General features: G+C 38.0%; 1 protein-coding gene across 1 annotated transcript in view; it reads right to left on the reverse strand.

Moving 5' to 3' along the window:
* Positions 1-806: 806 nt before the first annotated feature.
* EDIL3 (EGF like repeats and discoidin domains 3) overlaps positions 807-17,038 on the reverse strand; it is a 196,374-nt gene continuing 180,142 nt past the window's right edge. Inside the window, exons 10-11 of the mRNA XM_009281597.1 lie at positions 11,783-11,938; positions 807-956 (exon numbers count right to left, since the gene is read on the reverse strand). Coding sequence (XP_009279872.1) covers positions 807-956; positions 11,783-11,938 — 306 coding nt within the window. The remainder of the gene's footprint in view (positions 957-11,782; positions 11,939-17,038) is intronic.

Here is a 17,038-nt window from a genome sequence, read left to right on the forward strand (position 1 = left end):
AGCCTCCTTGAAAAAGCACATCTCAAGCAGAAGTAATAAACTTTGGCAAATTCACTAACTTCATAATATACTGATAGCAGATTTTGTTCCATACGCAAACAGGTCACCTCTTTCAAGGAAAATAACATTAGTGGTGATACTAAACAGAAAAGATGGAGGTCATGTCTATAGCATGCAAAAGAGAGAAGGAAAATTGGGTTAGTTAGGAAAACCCTTTAGGTGCATGGACTCTGCTGTTCAGATGAAAGTGATGAAAGGTAGCTTGTAATATCACAGGTACCGTGTTTTGCAGTACCACAGAGTATCTTCCAAAATATATGTCATAAATACTGACAGTGTTTGATAGGCACAATTACTATAATGCAGTCATCCCCAAGTAAACTTATTGCTAAAAGCTGCAGTATCACTTTTTGCAAGTAAGATGACAGTATGATTTATGGAGAACTCGTCAGCCCAATGTTTCTAAAGCTGCAAATGAGCTTTGTCATGCTATTTCTCTTCCCTTGTAAAAAGGATGCTGCTGTTTTTCCCTAACACGTTTCAACTAGTGTGAACAACTCAAAAGAAAACTAGAAAGATAATTCCACAGCAGAAGGGACAACACTGACAGATTTCAAGGACAAAATTGGACTGGATCATTTAAAGGGCAGGCTTAGACCTCCTTGCGAAAGACAGTTAGCGGCCTACCATAAAATGAGCACTTGTTCATGAAAAACCCACTCAGCATCCTACAGGCTTTGCACAGTTTCTTCTACGGAGGGACTTTTAGCTACACTGAGAGCTGCGATGCCTAACGGAGATCCGCCTCAGTCCTCCGCTGTACAGCCCAGCAGCTCCGACCGCAGGGTGATCCTGCCGTACCATGACCATGGGAGGATGCGGACGTGCCGGGCGTAGATCGGAGGGTCGATGACGTTCTTACGGTGCGTGTCATTGTCAAAATTTCCCTGGAACACCTGAAGGGCAAGTAATGAGAAAATTTAAGCCTACGTGACTTAAGGAACAGCTGTGGTACATCCGTGATGTCTCTCGGCACCTCCCTGATCTCCATGCTGAATTTTGATCATCTGGGCACCCAACTGATGCTGCAAAAAGCACCTGCCTTTGCTAAGACCTGGGGATTTCATTGCATGCCAGGGACCTCAGAGCTGGGTATAAGCATGGCATGCTCAACCCTGGTGCAGATTTAGCCTTCAATTCAAAGTTTAATCTGCTGTTCTGCCAAAACCCAGGGCCCCACTCTAAAAGTTATATAAAAATCATTAACATTTAAAAAATTAAAATGTCTTTTTACTGGCATTTGTATCATGTCAAATTAATCCCAGGAGATCCTGCTATTGTTTCCAACAAAACAACATTAATAATTAAAGTTAAGAATTTGTCATGTATCACTTATGAATGCAGCTTGGATACAACTATATAAACCCCTGTAAAGTTAGTGATTATCAAGGATACTATCTTCTTCTGTCAAACAAAAGTCCCCATCCCTGGAAACATTCCAGGTCAGGCTGGACGGGGCTCTGAGCAACCTGATCTAGTTGAAGATGTCCCTGCCCATGGCAGGGAGGTTGGACTAGATGACCTTTAGAGGTCCCTTCCAACCTGAACTATTCTATGATTCTATGAATTAGATTATCAAGATACTATCTTCTTCTGTCAAACAAAAGTCCCCATCCCTGGAAACATTCCAGGTCAGGCTGGACGGGGCTCTGAGCAACCTGATCTAGTTGAAGATGTCCCTGCCCATGGCAGGGAGGTTGGACTAGATGACCTTTAGAGGTCCCTTCCAACCTGAACTATTCTATGATTCTATGAATTAAGGGAATCGGTTTGTGATCAAATTAAAAAATCCTGGCATGGTACAGTGCATGTTACGATGTTATTTCCACTGGTATGGGTTAACCAATACATAAATGAGTTCCCAAACTTCCGTCTGTGTTAAAACAATGATGGGTTTTTCCCCTGGCAGCCACTATTTAAATTCAAAGGCCATGGCACTGCTTTTTGGCAAAATGATCAGATTATTCTCTTGGGATATTTTCAGTTTATATGGGAAATGTTCATTCTCTTCAAATGTCAGCCAATTCACTTCTCATTTGTAAAAACTGTATTTGATGGCTTTTTGACTTGAAATGAATAAGTTTCGTTTGCATCATGCAGAGAAGGAATATGGACCTCCTGATGAAGGGCTTATATGACTGAATTAGTGCAGAATGACTAGTTTCCTACAAGCTCTTAGGAAAAATGTCAGAGGTTGAATTCAGAAGAGGCTGATCTACTATTTTAGCCCTTAAGCAGTTTCTTTCGTGATATGTTTACAGAGCACTTTATGAAAATCTTCACTTTTTGGTCTCTACGCTGCACATTTTCTTTCAATTTCAAAAACTTGTCTCAAGTGCTATCAATTTGGCATCTCGAACAAAACGTGTATCCTCCTCAAGTGATGCTCTTTCACAAGTGATAAATTTCTCTTCTCGTCTGGCATCTCACTAACACAGAGATGGGAGCATTAAAGCACCTAGGAGTTAAGATAGATGAATAAAATTGCAGACAGACTGACCACAGAAACAACAGTGCTGTGAGTCTAAGGAAAAAGTGTATTTACCACAGGAAAAATTGTTTGTTGCCCAAGTACAGTGTTGGTTACAAAAATGAGCTGGAGCTTGGTCTAACAAGATTGCGTCTGAATTTGAGTTTCATTTGTGGCAATATAGCATACAATAAAAGGCAGTAAGCTTATTATTAAAGTTACAGAGTGGCACCCCCCAATGTACAATATGCAGCTAGGAAAACTTAAAAGTAAATTTTTTTTCATTTGATTTCTTGTGCATGCTTGCAATATATCTCTTGATATTTTTTATCAAGCCAGATGATAAGCAATGCAAAACTGCAGACAATTCTTGCCGCAGAGCTACTGGGAAATTCTTTTATGCTCTATTTTATTTTCCCTACGGAAGATGTATTTCAGAGATAACATTTAAATGAAGGCTTAGAACAAAAACCGTTGTTGTTTACCAGAAGAATCCATCTACAGCCCCAGTATTTGCATCCGCATATAGCTATGCAAAATAAATAAAAGTATGTGATACAAACCAAGCAACAAAGACAGCTGAAGAAGGTAGGATTATGTCATTTACTTAGAGCAGGAAAACAAGAATTAAATTTTATTTCTAACTCATACATGATTTCATTAGCACTTGAAGTCAAACTCCTCTGTTTCAGAGGTTAATTTATGCAAATCTGAAATCCACCTTCCCTCAAAATTCAAGATCTGCTTTCAAGAAATTAACTAAACGTGCTAGATCAGAGAAAGGATTTTAGGGAAATAAATTTATCAGAAGTGAGGGAAACTTTGTCAGCATCCACACAGGTGACCTGCATGAAATATAATATTCTAAGAGCGTATTTACCGGATTTTTTTGCTGTGGACCCATGGTAAATTTCTTATGGAAAAAATATACTGTTTGTCACTGTTCATTTTACTTCAGCCTAAGTTCACTAATGGAGTCAAGAAACTTGGAAAAAGCAGGGAGGACAAAGGACAAAAACTGTACATCTGACATCGGTAGAAAAAAGCTATTTCTGTAGCCAGAAGTAATTTTTCTTTAATTACCTGTTGCTTTATGCCCAAACAGTCAATACTAAATGAACCACCTAAGCAATTAAAAGCTCTTGAAGAGCTGGTAGGCTTATACCGTAAATGTTCACTCCTCACATTTTTTTCTGAGAAGTTTGTTTCAGTACACAAGACCTCTGAAGACTGTAACAATTTATTAGCATTCAAGAAGCTGATGTTGGAGTTATAATACATAGCTCTACGTAATTTTTTAGATGAAAAAAAATGCCCAATGACAATAATACCCAAGCTGATCAGTGGTCAAGGAATAAAGAGCAGAGTGTAAGTTATTAACGTGTCAGTGCATAAAGCCAGTGTGTATCTTCATTTTGAGTTCTGAGTGGGTGTAACAATTTATTAGCATTCAAGAAGCTGATGTTGGAGTTATAATACATAGCTCTACGTAATTTTTTAGATGAAAAAAAATGCCCAATGACAATAATACCCAAGCTGATCAGTGGTCAAGGAATAAAGAGCAGAGTGTAAGTTATTAACGTGTCAGTGCATAAAGCCAGTGTGTATCTTCATTTTGAGTTCTGAGTGGGTGCAGATCTGGTCCTGCCTTATCTTAAACAGCAAATATACAGAGTGAAGTGGCAAGATGGCCACAAGCACAGAAGAACGTCCTTTTGGAAATTATTAAATGGACTAAGTCTTTTCAGCCTGAAAGGAGATATGATAGATGTCTATAAAGTCACAAGTGGCATGGAGAAAATAGTGGGCAGTATTGCACTATCCCCTTACCAGAGCCACGAGGGGACAAGGAATGATAGCAGGTTTGTCCTCAGCCACCGAAAGGTCACGGTCCCCCAAACAACACACAACTAAAGTGTGGCACCGTTTCCACAACCTTTAACTACTGTTAAAGATCAGATAAACTGTTAGGGGCAAAATCAGCAGGGACTATTAAAAATACAGACAGAAGAAAGCTGGAGGCTGGAAAAGTACACTAGGGAAGAATAACAGCCCTATGTTTTTTATTTCTTTATAAAGCATCTGTAGCATCTGCTACAGGATGCTCCCTCCCTTGGACAGAGCTTCAGCCTCACTCAGCCCAGTGGCTCCCACTTTACAAAGTGCCTGGGTTGGTAAAAGTGGATAAAAGTGGATAAAAAAAAAGTGGATTAAAAAGTTGGTAAAAGTTGGTAAAAATGCTCCTGCATTTTAACAATTCTGTTGTAGAATGTTAAACATTTTACAGTGGATATATCTATTTATGTCAGTCTGCATATTTAAAAGGTGTAACTTGCTAAAACATTTACTCAGCAGCTTCAGCAAGTTTACACATACACACCCCACACACATATGTGTAGCTCCTCTGTAGCTCAGTCTCTTACAGCTGCTATTAAAATAAAAAAGTAGAAGATGCATGCTGTTGTACTTTCAAGTATGATAACTGATTTTATGGTCAGTTCGTGCAAAAGAGAAAGAAAACCTGGAAAATATCTACTGTTATTCTCTGCAAAAAAAGATTTCTGAAATACAAACAAGTCTTGTTTATAATTGTGTCCAACAAGCAATATAGATTTCTTGCCTTCAAACATTCATTAAGATTTTTCAATAGAACTAGGATGAAAATTCTCTCCACAGAGAATCTTTCTGGATCTCATGTCTTGCAGAAATGTAAATTGCGTGAAAAGTCTGCATCGGCCATAGCATTTTTGGTTCCTGCTATCTATGATAATGGCTGAGACTTGAGACTTTAATATTTAAGCCTCAGACTTGTCACTTGTCAGTGAAGTCACTATGTTGTCTGCTGTACCTTAACCATATTTTTTATTCTGAGCAGACTATGTTAAACATGTTATTTCATGGAGCAGTTAATCCTACTCATATTATAGGCAGATTATTTTAAAAGAATAGCTAGACCTAGCTTCTGTTTGGAGTTTGCTTCAATGCTGAACATCTCAGTGTTCGGACAAATAAAGGGGGCGCTGATCATTTAAAATCTAAAAAAAAGCTGCATGAAAAGTAATTTTTGACAGCCATATTTTTTTATTTTTGAAACATTTCATTTCTTTATTACTCTTCACTGAAGAAGACTTGCTTAAGCAAGAGAGGGAATTAGAAGGTTTGAACAGACCATTTACTTGCTTTGAAGTTTTTTGTTCTTGGTGGAGTAACTCTTTTCACCATGAAGAGTTACAAGTGAACAACACCAGGTAAAAGATGGTGAAAAATGTCTTGACTTCTCACCAGAAATAGAGCTGCTGTTTATAGGCATACTCCATCCCGTGGAAGACGCTTTCTGCTATAAAAGACTGGGCAGGGGTTTTTTTAATATACATACATAAACAGGTATGTATGTGTGTGTGCGCGCACATGTGGTTTTGGAGTGATTAAGAGGAGAAAAAAGACATTCTTTCTTTTCAATTGCTGTACATAAAATCTCTGCAGCGGGTGTAAATTCAGGGTGTAAGATCAGGGTGTAAACTCCTGATCTTAGCCATCCTCTTCTCTTCTTCTTCACCGAGCACTTTTCTTGGGACTGGCTGAAGAGTCAGGAGTTGGTTGGCATGCAAGGGATTGCTATGCAAAAGGGTCCAGCGCCAGGAGAAGGACTGTTTTTTCCCTCTCCATGAGACATGAATAAGAATATGTATTACATGACCTTTATTATTTCTTCAAGTTCAGAATAGGTATCAGGCAGATAAAACTTTTAAACTTGCAAAATATACTATCACATTCTTGTTATTTTTTTCCATTTGATCTATCTACTGATGCTACTAAAATGGGAATTTACTCCACTGTACATAGTTTATAAGTGCTTTATGATAGAAGACTCAAAGCCAAGCAAAGAGAGAAATATTTTGAAGACCAACCTCCCTCCAGGAATGCTTGTAGAAACTCTTAATATGAGCATGTTGTCTTCCTTCAGCTCTTAGTGTGGTATGAGGGAGAGAGATATGTGTGCTGGAGGCACAACCTAGAATGGGTATAGCTAGATCTTCATCTGACACAAATCATGTTAACTCAGCTGAAAGTAATAGAAGGCACTCATAATTTAAACCAGTGCAGGAAAAAAAAATATTACTGTTAGATTAGAATTATTATTTGAAATAATAGTATTAAATAATAATAATAATAATAATAATAATAATAATAATAATAATCTTTAAATGTGCCAGGTATGCAGATCATATGTAGGAATTGAATCTGTCAGTGTAAACTAGGTGTTATAATAATGAAACATCATATGAAAAACCACTAGCAAATCTAGCAGAAAGATTTTTAACCTGACATGATCTAACTTTTCATTTATAAGTAGGTTTCTGTCTTCCGTTGCTATGGCAATTAACTGGACATGCAAAGCATATAACTTATAACTAGTTCATCATTTTGTGCACAAATCCAGTGGCAATTTGCATACTGGACATTGTCTACCTGCAGTTAATTGCCCTGCTGATGGCTAATAATGACTGACAGTGCTGCAGACTGCTAGACTCCTTTAGGCTACTTTCAAATGTTCTGATCTTTTTTTAAAAAACAGCCTCTAAAATGCCATTTGACATTGCAGCTGGCCTTGAGTTATCTACAGCAGGCTGTGCAATTTATAAATCACATGTGGAATGTGATTAAAAAAAAAAAAAAGGTCAAATTTGGTTTGGATGTCCTTAGCTTTGGAGGCATAGTGAGCTACTGACCTCTAGTTGAGAAAAACAAGATAGCTATTAGCTCTGGCCCTTTTTCTAAAATATATTTTCTTCCTACTTGCCAGCCTGCAATGTAATTTATTTTGCTTCTTGAAGACAATGGGAAAAGCTTTCATATTTTCCAGGCAACTCATTCAAACTATTTAAAAAGAATGAGAAAGTCTTCATTTTTTAAAGACTTTTTTTTTTTTTCCTCCCAGTACCTTTTCGTCTGCACTCATAGAAGTTCAGCACAGATGTGAACTCAAATGACTGGCTGTTAAAATAGCAGAAGCCAAACAGGAGCTGCAGGAGCCACTGTTCTTGGAACAGCTTTTCCATTTGAAATGGTGCAGAGAAGAAAACTGAACACCGTATTTCCTTCTGTTTGAAACAACTGATTTGTTGCAGATTGATCAAAGATACAGGTTGCACATAGTGCACTTGTGAATACAAGATACCAATATTTTTCTCTTTTGTAAAATAACTTCACAAATGATGAAGAGGCAGAAGTGAATAGCTTCAGGAATTCACTGATACATTAGGACTCATCCTGTAAACTGCTGAACAGCGAGATGTTCAGCACCAGACAGGATTAAGCTCTCAGCTCTTAATTCAATGTGTTTTAAAGTCACAATATTCATCCGCAAATTATTATTACCAGCCTACCAATACCTCCATAATTTCTGTGTCTGAGACATTCTTTTTATCTTTGCTTTTCCAGAATGTAAAATGACATGTTTTGTTAGGATTTTAAAAGCAGTTATTTTTCTTTTATCCTGCCTTCCTTTCCCTGAAAGTTTTTGGAACCATCTTTCTCCTAAATTATTGGATGATTGTACAAGGACCACAGGATGAGTACAGGATGAGTAAATCACCTGCAGAGGAAATAAGAGTTCTATATATTCTATCCTTCATGGAAGAAATCAAGATGTTCAGTTAATAAATAGAATGAATGAGGGTAAATTATGAATAATTTATGCTTGCTGCTGTTGATAGTTGCCACTATCTATCTTTTATCTCCCTTCTGTGTCTCCAGGGGACAGAAGAAACATTTCACGAAAGTTTCACTTTGCTGTGAAAATACGGTTTCTTCTACAGTGTTCTTGCATTTTGGGCCACATCTTGTATCTTAACTTAAGCTAAGGAAATTGTTGTGGATCCTGTGCAAAGATGTTACTATCAGACAGGACCAATGATGCTATTTCTCTTCTGCTCCCCATGGATGAGGCACAGCATCGCTTTTTCTTTGGCTGCTTTTATTTTTCATTTGTATTTTTGTTCCACTGCACACAGGCCAGAGTGCGGCCAGTATTTCTGGTGCTATACACATCCAGTGGGCAAATCCCATCAGAGCACACTGCATCGACACACACCTAGCTGGAGTGGTGATGAAGGGTTTGGTGTCAAACTGGAAGGTTTTACTGGGTGGCGCTCCATGCCTTTGGCCGAATACAATTTATGTATTCTCAGTGATGAAATGGATGATGGAAATAATAGATTTGCTTGTTAAAAGTGCAGATGTGGCCAAGCTTTTCCCATTTTGAAAAGCAGGATCAAAATTCAGAGTGGTCTTGACAAATTGGAGAAATGTGCAGAAGACCAATGGTGCAAGTTAATAATGATGAGTAGCAAGCCAAACCTTAGGAAGTCATAACCAATGTCATGGGTACAATATGGAGAACAATGGAGCAGACAGTAGTTCTGTGCTAAAGATTGTAACACTACCACAAGCTTGGGAAACCACACTTCAAGGAGAGCTGGTCCAAGCAGAATGATCTGAGGTTGAGAAAACAAACCCTTTGAGGAAAGACTGAAGGAACAAAGATTATTTTTTCCCCAAGAAGAAATTAAGAAGAAATAAGTTAACATGTTTCAACCAGAACAAACTGTATGAAAAGAGGAAGATAAAATCAGGTCTTTGTGTCCTCTGAGGACAGGGCGGATGTACTGCAGGGAGGGGGATAAGCAATATTTCCACCTTTAAGGATATTTAAACACCGGAATAGGCTGCTTATATAGTAGAATTTTAATCACTGTCTGTTTCTACAAACATATTGAATAATAATCTGATGGAGAATGGTGCAGGATATGTGCATTGTATGAGGTGAAGGACAGGTGAATGAATTAAGCCTTAGGTCTAACAATGAACTGTTTGCACCTACTCCCAGGGTGGCAGGAAGGGACTTGGGGGTTGCTGAATCCCATTTTCTGCTGAGAAGACCTCAGAGGGGGTGGGAGGAGAGGAGCATAGTCTCTTCATAGGTCAAGAGGTACATGTTTAGGCGCTGTCTCGAGATCCTTTCCAGTCCTACCTCCTATAAAGTTTTGCCAAGTTCACTGACTGACAGCTAGCATTTCTGGAATATCAGACTCTGCCATCAGACTTTTGACCTTTCCAGACTTCTGTGGTATGGAAAAATTAAAAATAGTAAAGATATTTTGGATTAATGTTTGTGTATCAAAGACTGAGTTCTAAACTTGTATCAAGTGATCCTGTTTGTTTATTTCGTATGAATTTAAATTCAGAAGTTATAATTTCTAATTTCCAGTTAAGTGTATTTGATCTCACTCTGCTTTTAATTGCTCTTGATTTGTTAAAGAATCATAGTAAGATGCATCTATTTTATTCTTAGGGACGTTAATTAATACGGGATGTGAGATGTTTTAATAAGAGAATGATTAAGAGCTTTCCATTGTTCCTAACGGACTATGCATATAACAATTAACAATCCAGCCGATGATGAAAGCAAAAAGAATTTAATTGCCCTGGCAAATGTTATAAACAAGTGTAGACTGGAACAGTGCTGTTAAGTGAGAGTGCATTTTCTTTTAGATTTGCTTGTGACTGTTACTGTGTTTCTCACCAGAGACTTGAACGCATGTTCGTTCCCTTTTTCAGTAAAATGAATGCAACAGTTCGCTAATAGAAGTTTGACTTGGAGAAGACATTTCTTTTCCAGTAGATCTTTTGCTTCTGTTTTTAAATGCCAGGGATTTAAAATGTACAATGTACTGAAGTGACTATCTGTCATTTATATTGAATGCATTTATGGTATATCTACGAAAGGTGGGTTGTTTGTTTCCAGTTTTTAACTGACAACCAATTACACTAGACACATCCATAATCACTGGTGTCAGGGCCTTCTCAGTTGGATGGCTAAAACAACTGATTTTGTTTTCCCTATCTAAAATCCTTTAGAATTTGATGAGGAAAAAATCTCAGTGCAGGATAAAACCACAATGAACTGCCATTTGGCTTTTAAGAATGGGACTTTACGGTGTCATCTTTGGATAATAATCTTACAAACGTAACATGTCTATGCAGACACACACATACAGTTGTGCACATAATTTAATAAGTAATTTAGGACACCTCCCCCTAATAAATGGGTGTACATTTGATCAATCATTTACAATCAGTGAAATTTAAGAGATGCAGTTGTCTAACTCCTCAGTAGATCTACCTGTACTCATACAACACATATCAATACATATCAAAAGCTTTCTCATTACTTCAAAAAAATGAATTTAATTGACCTATATGAAGGATATAATTTTTTTACTGAAGAATTTTTGTTTATTCTAAGAAAAATAAGTACAAGTGGGAACATTTATCACCCTGAATACAGATGTTAAAACCACCAAATTTGAGACATGCATTATCAGATATATCAGCCATCTGGTATTTTTATTAATGCAACTTTTGTTTCAATCAGACATAATCCCACTAAGATATTTAAGAAATAATTCACATTTTGTCAGCTTGCTTAATGTTTCCCTTAAGCAATGCATATGCTGTAATCTCTTTCTTAACAGATGATATTATAAATTCAGGTATTTGCAGAACAAAAGTGTTATATAGTTTAAAGGAAAGGTATAATGAAAAAAATCCTAAATAACAAGAGAAAAGGTAAATGCTTCCAGCTAAATCAATCAGCAAACCTATACTTTCTCTATGCCTCTCATTAAACATTTGCAAAGGAAGTCATGAAACTTTTTATGTTTTGTATTCATTTAATAGTGTAATAAAAAATAATCTTTCCACTGGGTATTTGAAACCCCAGTGATTAATTTCCAGAAAAAAAAAAATCCATCCAAAATGGCTAGGTAATGAGGTATGTTAAAGTTGTACTTTACAGAAAATCGCAGAAAATAGTGCATACTTATCAAAATATGCACTAAGACACTGTTTTGGAATATACAAATAAACCGCTATTTATATACCTTCTCCTCTAGAGTTAAAGGAAGAAATAATTCCAATAAATGGTGAACTGTAAAGTTTTATGTCTCATATTTAATAGCGTTAAATCAGGTGCATTGCACCGATAGGTATGATATTACTGCACTGTGAATGTCATCGTATTATATGACTCTTTTTTATTCACCTTGAATTTTATCTGTGGGATCCTATGCATATGGAACCCTATAAAGCAGGCAGCATGCAATAATCTACAGTCTTCCAGCACTGTAGTTACTACAGATGTACTCCTCTGTAAATGCAACCGAAATATCAATTTTCTCTTTGCTTTACCTTATCCTTCTTTTGTTTTTCATCTTGGTATATGATCCAGTGCTCCCCATCATTACTGTAAGCAAGCTTGTAGGACCCCACAAATTGGATGTGACCAAAATCTTTAGCTCCTTGGGTAATTATGCCAGTGATTTTTGTAGGGACAAGCAGGTCAACCTAAACAAAACAAAACAGAAATAAAACAAAACACAGGAGAACATAATTAGAACAGTTTCTTTTTGCAGTCTGACTTTACACCACACCAAAGCAAAATGGTGCAGCATATCACACATAGTTCGCAGGCAGTTCTTGGAGAGAGGACCCAGTCCAAGAGGCGGCTTTGCACTGCTTTGCAACCGTGCCCACCGCATGCTGACGCCATAGACAGCAACTTTCCTTCTCCAAGCTCCAAGTCAATTTACTTTTGTTTTCTGTTTGTTACTTATTGTTTATACTAACTAATGGCACAGCAGGACTCACCTCGTACCGCTTTCCATCGTGCTAGGTCCAATACACGGTCCCAACAAAACAGCAGTCTCCACTGCAAATAATTGTAGCCAAAAAGTGTTCCCATGTGCTCCTAATAATCAGAATACAATATGCCAGAGATTGATTCCCCAAGTGCCTTTCCTTTTCCTTTGCAGTAACAGAGTCTGTGCTTTACTAAGTCTTTTAAAACATTTGCTATCACACTTCTTTTCCTGCTGAACTTTTCTTCTCTCTTTAAGCCTTTATTTCTTTTTCTACCTCTAAAGCTCTGACTTTTTCATTCCTTGATTTTTCTGAGTTCTTTATTTTATAATCATAGCACAAGACTTTTGAAAATGCAAGGCAGGAATCTTAAAGCCTAATAAAATCTGAGCTTTCAAGTGGCTTTCACATGGGTCAGCACATCTGTGATCAGTGCTTTTGAACCAGAACCCAACACTGAATATAACAGATTCAGGCCAGATGCCTTGGATTAAAATGATCAAGGAACAGAATACAGTACAGAAGTAATTTGGCCTAATAATGTATTTTTAGGGGAAGAATGGAGGAGTTGAATTCCCTATCAAAATTGACATTTCATTGAAATGTGAAGGTAAAACTCAGGCTTCATTCTGTGTCCTCCAGCAATGCGGCAAGTCAGTAAAAAAAAGAAAAAAGGTACATTTATTTCAAACAATAAATGGCTGTGAAGCAGTCGGCATTTTTAATATTGTCTGTTAAATCAGGCAAGAGAGACTAATAGTAAAAATATTACAGTAAAATGAGAGGAGTGCTGGACTCCATGAGAAGATGACTGATATGTTTTTACAGAAAAAAATTAAAAAGAGAAGGTGAAGGAATAAAGAATCTCTGGCTGATCAAATGCTGAAGATCCAGTCTCGCGATTTTGGCAAGCTGAGGCCCCCTGAGCAAAGTAGATTTTGACTGGAATGTGGGGCAAGACAGAAGAACAGATGTGATACCAAGCATAAGAAATTAATCATGAGAAGAGAAGGAAAAATGAACACGCATAAGAAGTCAGCTAGGCCAAGCCGATGCCTTTGAAAGATGGGACACTACAGTTTGGACTCTATAAAGAAGAAAACACAGAAAAGCATAAGAGTATATTTATAAGAAAAGAAGAGGAAAAATGACTCTTTAGAGCAATGAGACAAGGAAGACTGGAGACCCCTGCCCCAACATTTGTAGACAGGTACCAAATAATGAGTAGCAAATCCTTTTAAGAAAAGGAATAACTTAAAAGCTTCAACACTGAGATACTATGACAGTAAGTGGACAATGTCATTGTCCACAGATGGCCCAAGAGTTTTGGTTCTACCAGAATGAACTAATTTATTGCCATCTGATAGTAGCAATGTTGCTCAGAGGAGCACCCCAGAATGAGGGACGTATCCGTGGGAGGAAAAACTCTTTTTGTTTTCTCTTTGGTCAATGGAGAGAGAGAAGGACTCAATCAATGATCACTCAGAGCAGGAGTCCGCTTTGGATGCTCTCATGGACTGCTTGAAGGGACTTCTTCTGTACGGAGTGCAGGGGGGCTTGCTTCCATAGCCTAAATGGGCCTCTGGGAAATGAACACTGCTAATTAGTATAAGTCTTTCATGAATTAATAAACACTAGGTCTCCAGACCTTGCTTCTAAATATTTTGGAGTCTAAATGAATAGTCTGTTTTTCAAAAAGGCTGATCCGGTAAGGAATCACTAATTGGTCCACACTTCCAGGCGGCATTTGAACTAAACATTTCAGAGTCAATTTTTTATTCTCTTTATAAATAATTTTAACATCAGCATTTTCCAAGTGTAACCTCTTTTTAGCAGAGAACGCTTCTTATACTAAAAGTTAATGTCTCTCCTGTTAACTCAAAAAAATGCCTCCATAAAAAGGTTGTTTATTTTTAAAATGTTGAAAGTAATCTAAAAGGATTTCACAAATATTTAACATGGCCATGACACTCAGAGTATTTCTCATTGAAATTCAGAACAGGGAGAAAAAATTCTCATTAAGATTCAGGGGATTTCAAAGGTAAAATCACAATAAATTTTTATTATCGCACAGATCCAATGTTAATAAAAATGTCCTAGTAACAATTGTTTTGTGCTTATAGGACATATACAGTGGCCTTGTACTCTTGTTCAGAAAAATGATGTGGGAAGCTGAAAGGTAATTTGGCATATGTTCAGCCTTTTTCTGAAAGACTTACATAGCACTATGTAGAATATGTGTGTGTGTTTATGAGTGTGTATTGTTTAAAAAAAAAGAAAAAAAAAGAAGCAATGAATAGACAGACTGTTCTAGGTCTTGACAATACTGACAATACATATTGCTGGATATGGAGGAAAAGAATAAAAGGATATAGCACCAGCACCTTGTTCTCATACTTTAGTATCTTATTTACTTAGTTATTCATAAGCTGATGAGAAGCCTTCAGGCCATAAAGATTGCTATTAACCTAGCATTAAAGAAATATAGCTTTATTGCTATATATAAAGCTTGTTGCTTTATTACCTTCTGCAAAGGGTTAACACCCTTGCTTTCCATTCTTCCTAATGAAAATACTTTAGAGCAGAAAGGTGAGAAGAATTTACCCTAATTTCTAGGCAAAACATCTGCATTAAAATAGCTTAAACACAAGTCATAACTTCCCATCAGGATGCAGAACACATTTATTCAGTTAGTGCAGATTGCAAGTAACAGGCAATCAAACAAATTACCAGGGAGAGAAGTTGAATTAACACACAACCACTATGTACTCTTCAAAGCTGAATGTGATTAACAGGATCAGAATGTGACTTTGGCTTTTTCAAGGCAGCAGAATTTAGAACGAGGTACAGGCAATTAGTCTGCGACTGATAGGATCATTAGCTGGTTACAAGAACCATGGTTTACAGTTCAATGTACGTTTCTACAAGCAGCTGATCAAAAAGCAGTTTAACATCTTGTGTCTGAAAGAACTCTCTTGGGCTATAGCTACTCCCTTTGTACATATCTGTTTCCCACCTTGCTTCAGATGTTAAAGACAATTCAGTGTGATTTGGAGGACAATTAATTTAAGAAAAGCACAAAGATAAATCCACCTGAATAGGAAACATTTTCAATGAACCACTGGACGGATGTGCAGCATGAACTGTGTGTCAGTGTGCAGTTAAACATGGAATGACTAGTATTTGTACTGTAAATGATCTTCTTGATCAGGAGAAAACAGTCACATGCATGCTCTGTCCCTGCTCCGAGTAGTCCGAAGCTAATAAACCTCAACTCTCAGCTTCTGACTATGCAGATGTGCCCAATCTTCATATAGCCACCTTTGCACCTGAACTCCTTGAGAACCACAACTCATAGATGCAGAGACCTTTTACCTGGCAACATTCACTTCTCCCAAGAGCAGGAACATAAGGATGAGACACTTCTAGACATTTGGGACAGCTGCCCATAAACCAGTTTGGATCTGCAAGCAGTACAACTGCATTTGCATGCACTGTGCTTGAGCACTGCTATACCGACCCTGGACTCAAGATAGTCCTCATGGTGATGCATTGCCTACCACAACCTACTGGCTTGGGTCTCCGTTATATCAGGAAGCTCAGTACGAGTGGAGTAGATGTGCCATGAAATATCAACCATAACTTTCTGAACATCCCCTCCCCACTCCACACCTTTTCCCTCTTCTACACACTTGGTGGAAACAAATTAAGTTCCAGGCATTTGCTGGGACTATTAAGGAGGCAGGACAGCACATGAATGATAAGCCACGTGTGGACAGGACTCAGGAGAGGAAGTGGGTTGCTTTCATGAGATCACACGTGGAAGCTGAGTGACCACACAGCTCAAGTAGTCTCTCCTGGAGCAGAAATACACACTGCGACTCTGGCTTACAAGAAGACAAGCCTCAAGAAGATACAAATTACAGAAGTCTCCAGCACCTCAGACATTAACAGGGGAGATGGATCTAGATGGCTATACATGGCAACCGGCTCTGGGTGGCCTTGCTTGATCAGGGGCAGTTGGACTACATGACCCCCAAAGGTCCCTTACAACCTCGACCATTCTGTCATTCTCTGATACCTAGCAGAACCCAGCCACGCTGCCCAAAGCGTTGGAGACTGGGAAATGAATAAGCACAGGTAGGCTGCGTTTATACTGACAAGCAGCACAGTGCAATGGGCGCAGATCTGTAAAGCAAAGCAGCTGATATGGAGAACAGGATGTCTACACAGTGTGTGCTGCAGGGTTTTTACTTCCAGCTAGTCTGGACCAACTTTTGAAGCACGTCTTTTGGCTTCATTTCATCTGAAGGGAATCCATTTCATGCTCTGTGAGGGTACTCCATCATGTGAACCAAAGCATGAAAAGTGAGGACAGTCTTTAAGAATAGCACACTCCTTATCTACACTGCAACGTTAAGGAGAAGAAAGAACCCTTAGAATCCAGGGGGCACCGGGTCCTATTTCACAATGAAGCTAGTGGTAAGACAGCTCACTTGACCTTCAGCTGTGCATCTCTTCAACTCAGGACATAGAATCTCAGCTTCAATTCAAAGATGCAAAGAAGAGAGATGGGGTGGAAGATTTCAGGAGTGCTGAGGGTTAAGGTTAGTTCAATAATGCCTTTTAATAGTTATTTTAAATGTTCATTTTAGTCCCCTCCTTATACAGATATTATGTTTCTGCTCCCAGTATAACTAATCCTATGCCCAGCTTTTCTGTAATTTGAAAGATGTCATTTTTCTGCCAGGTTTTTTTTATTTACCTTTGTGGTCTCTGTAGACTGTTTTTTTATCACTTGTTGCC

The sequence above is a fragment of the Aptenodytes forsteri genome, unplaced genomic scaffold, assembly GCF_000699145.1.
Source record: "Aptenodytes forsteri isolate BGI_AS27 unplaced genomic scaffold, ASM69914v1 Scaffold116, whole genome shotgun sequence".
Taxonomy (NCBI): Eukaryota; Metazoa; Chordata; class Aves; order Sphenisciformes; family Spheniscidae; genus Aptenodytes; species Aptenodytes forsteri.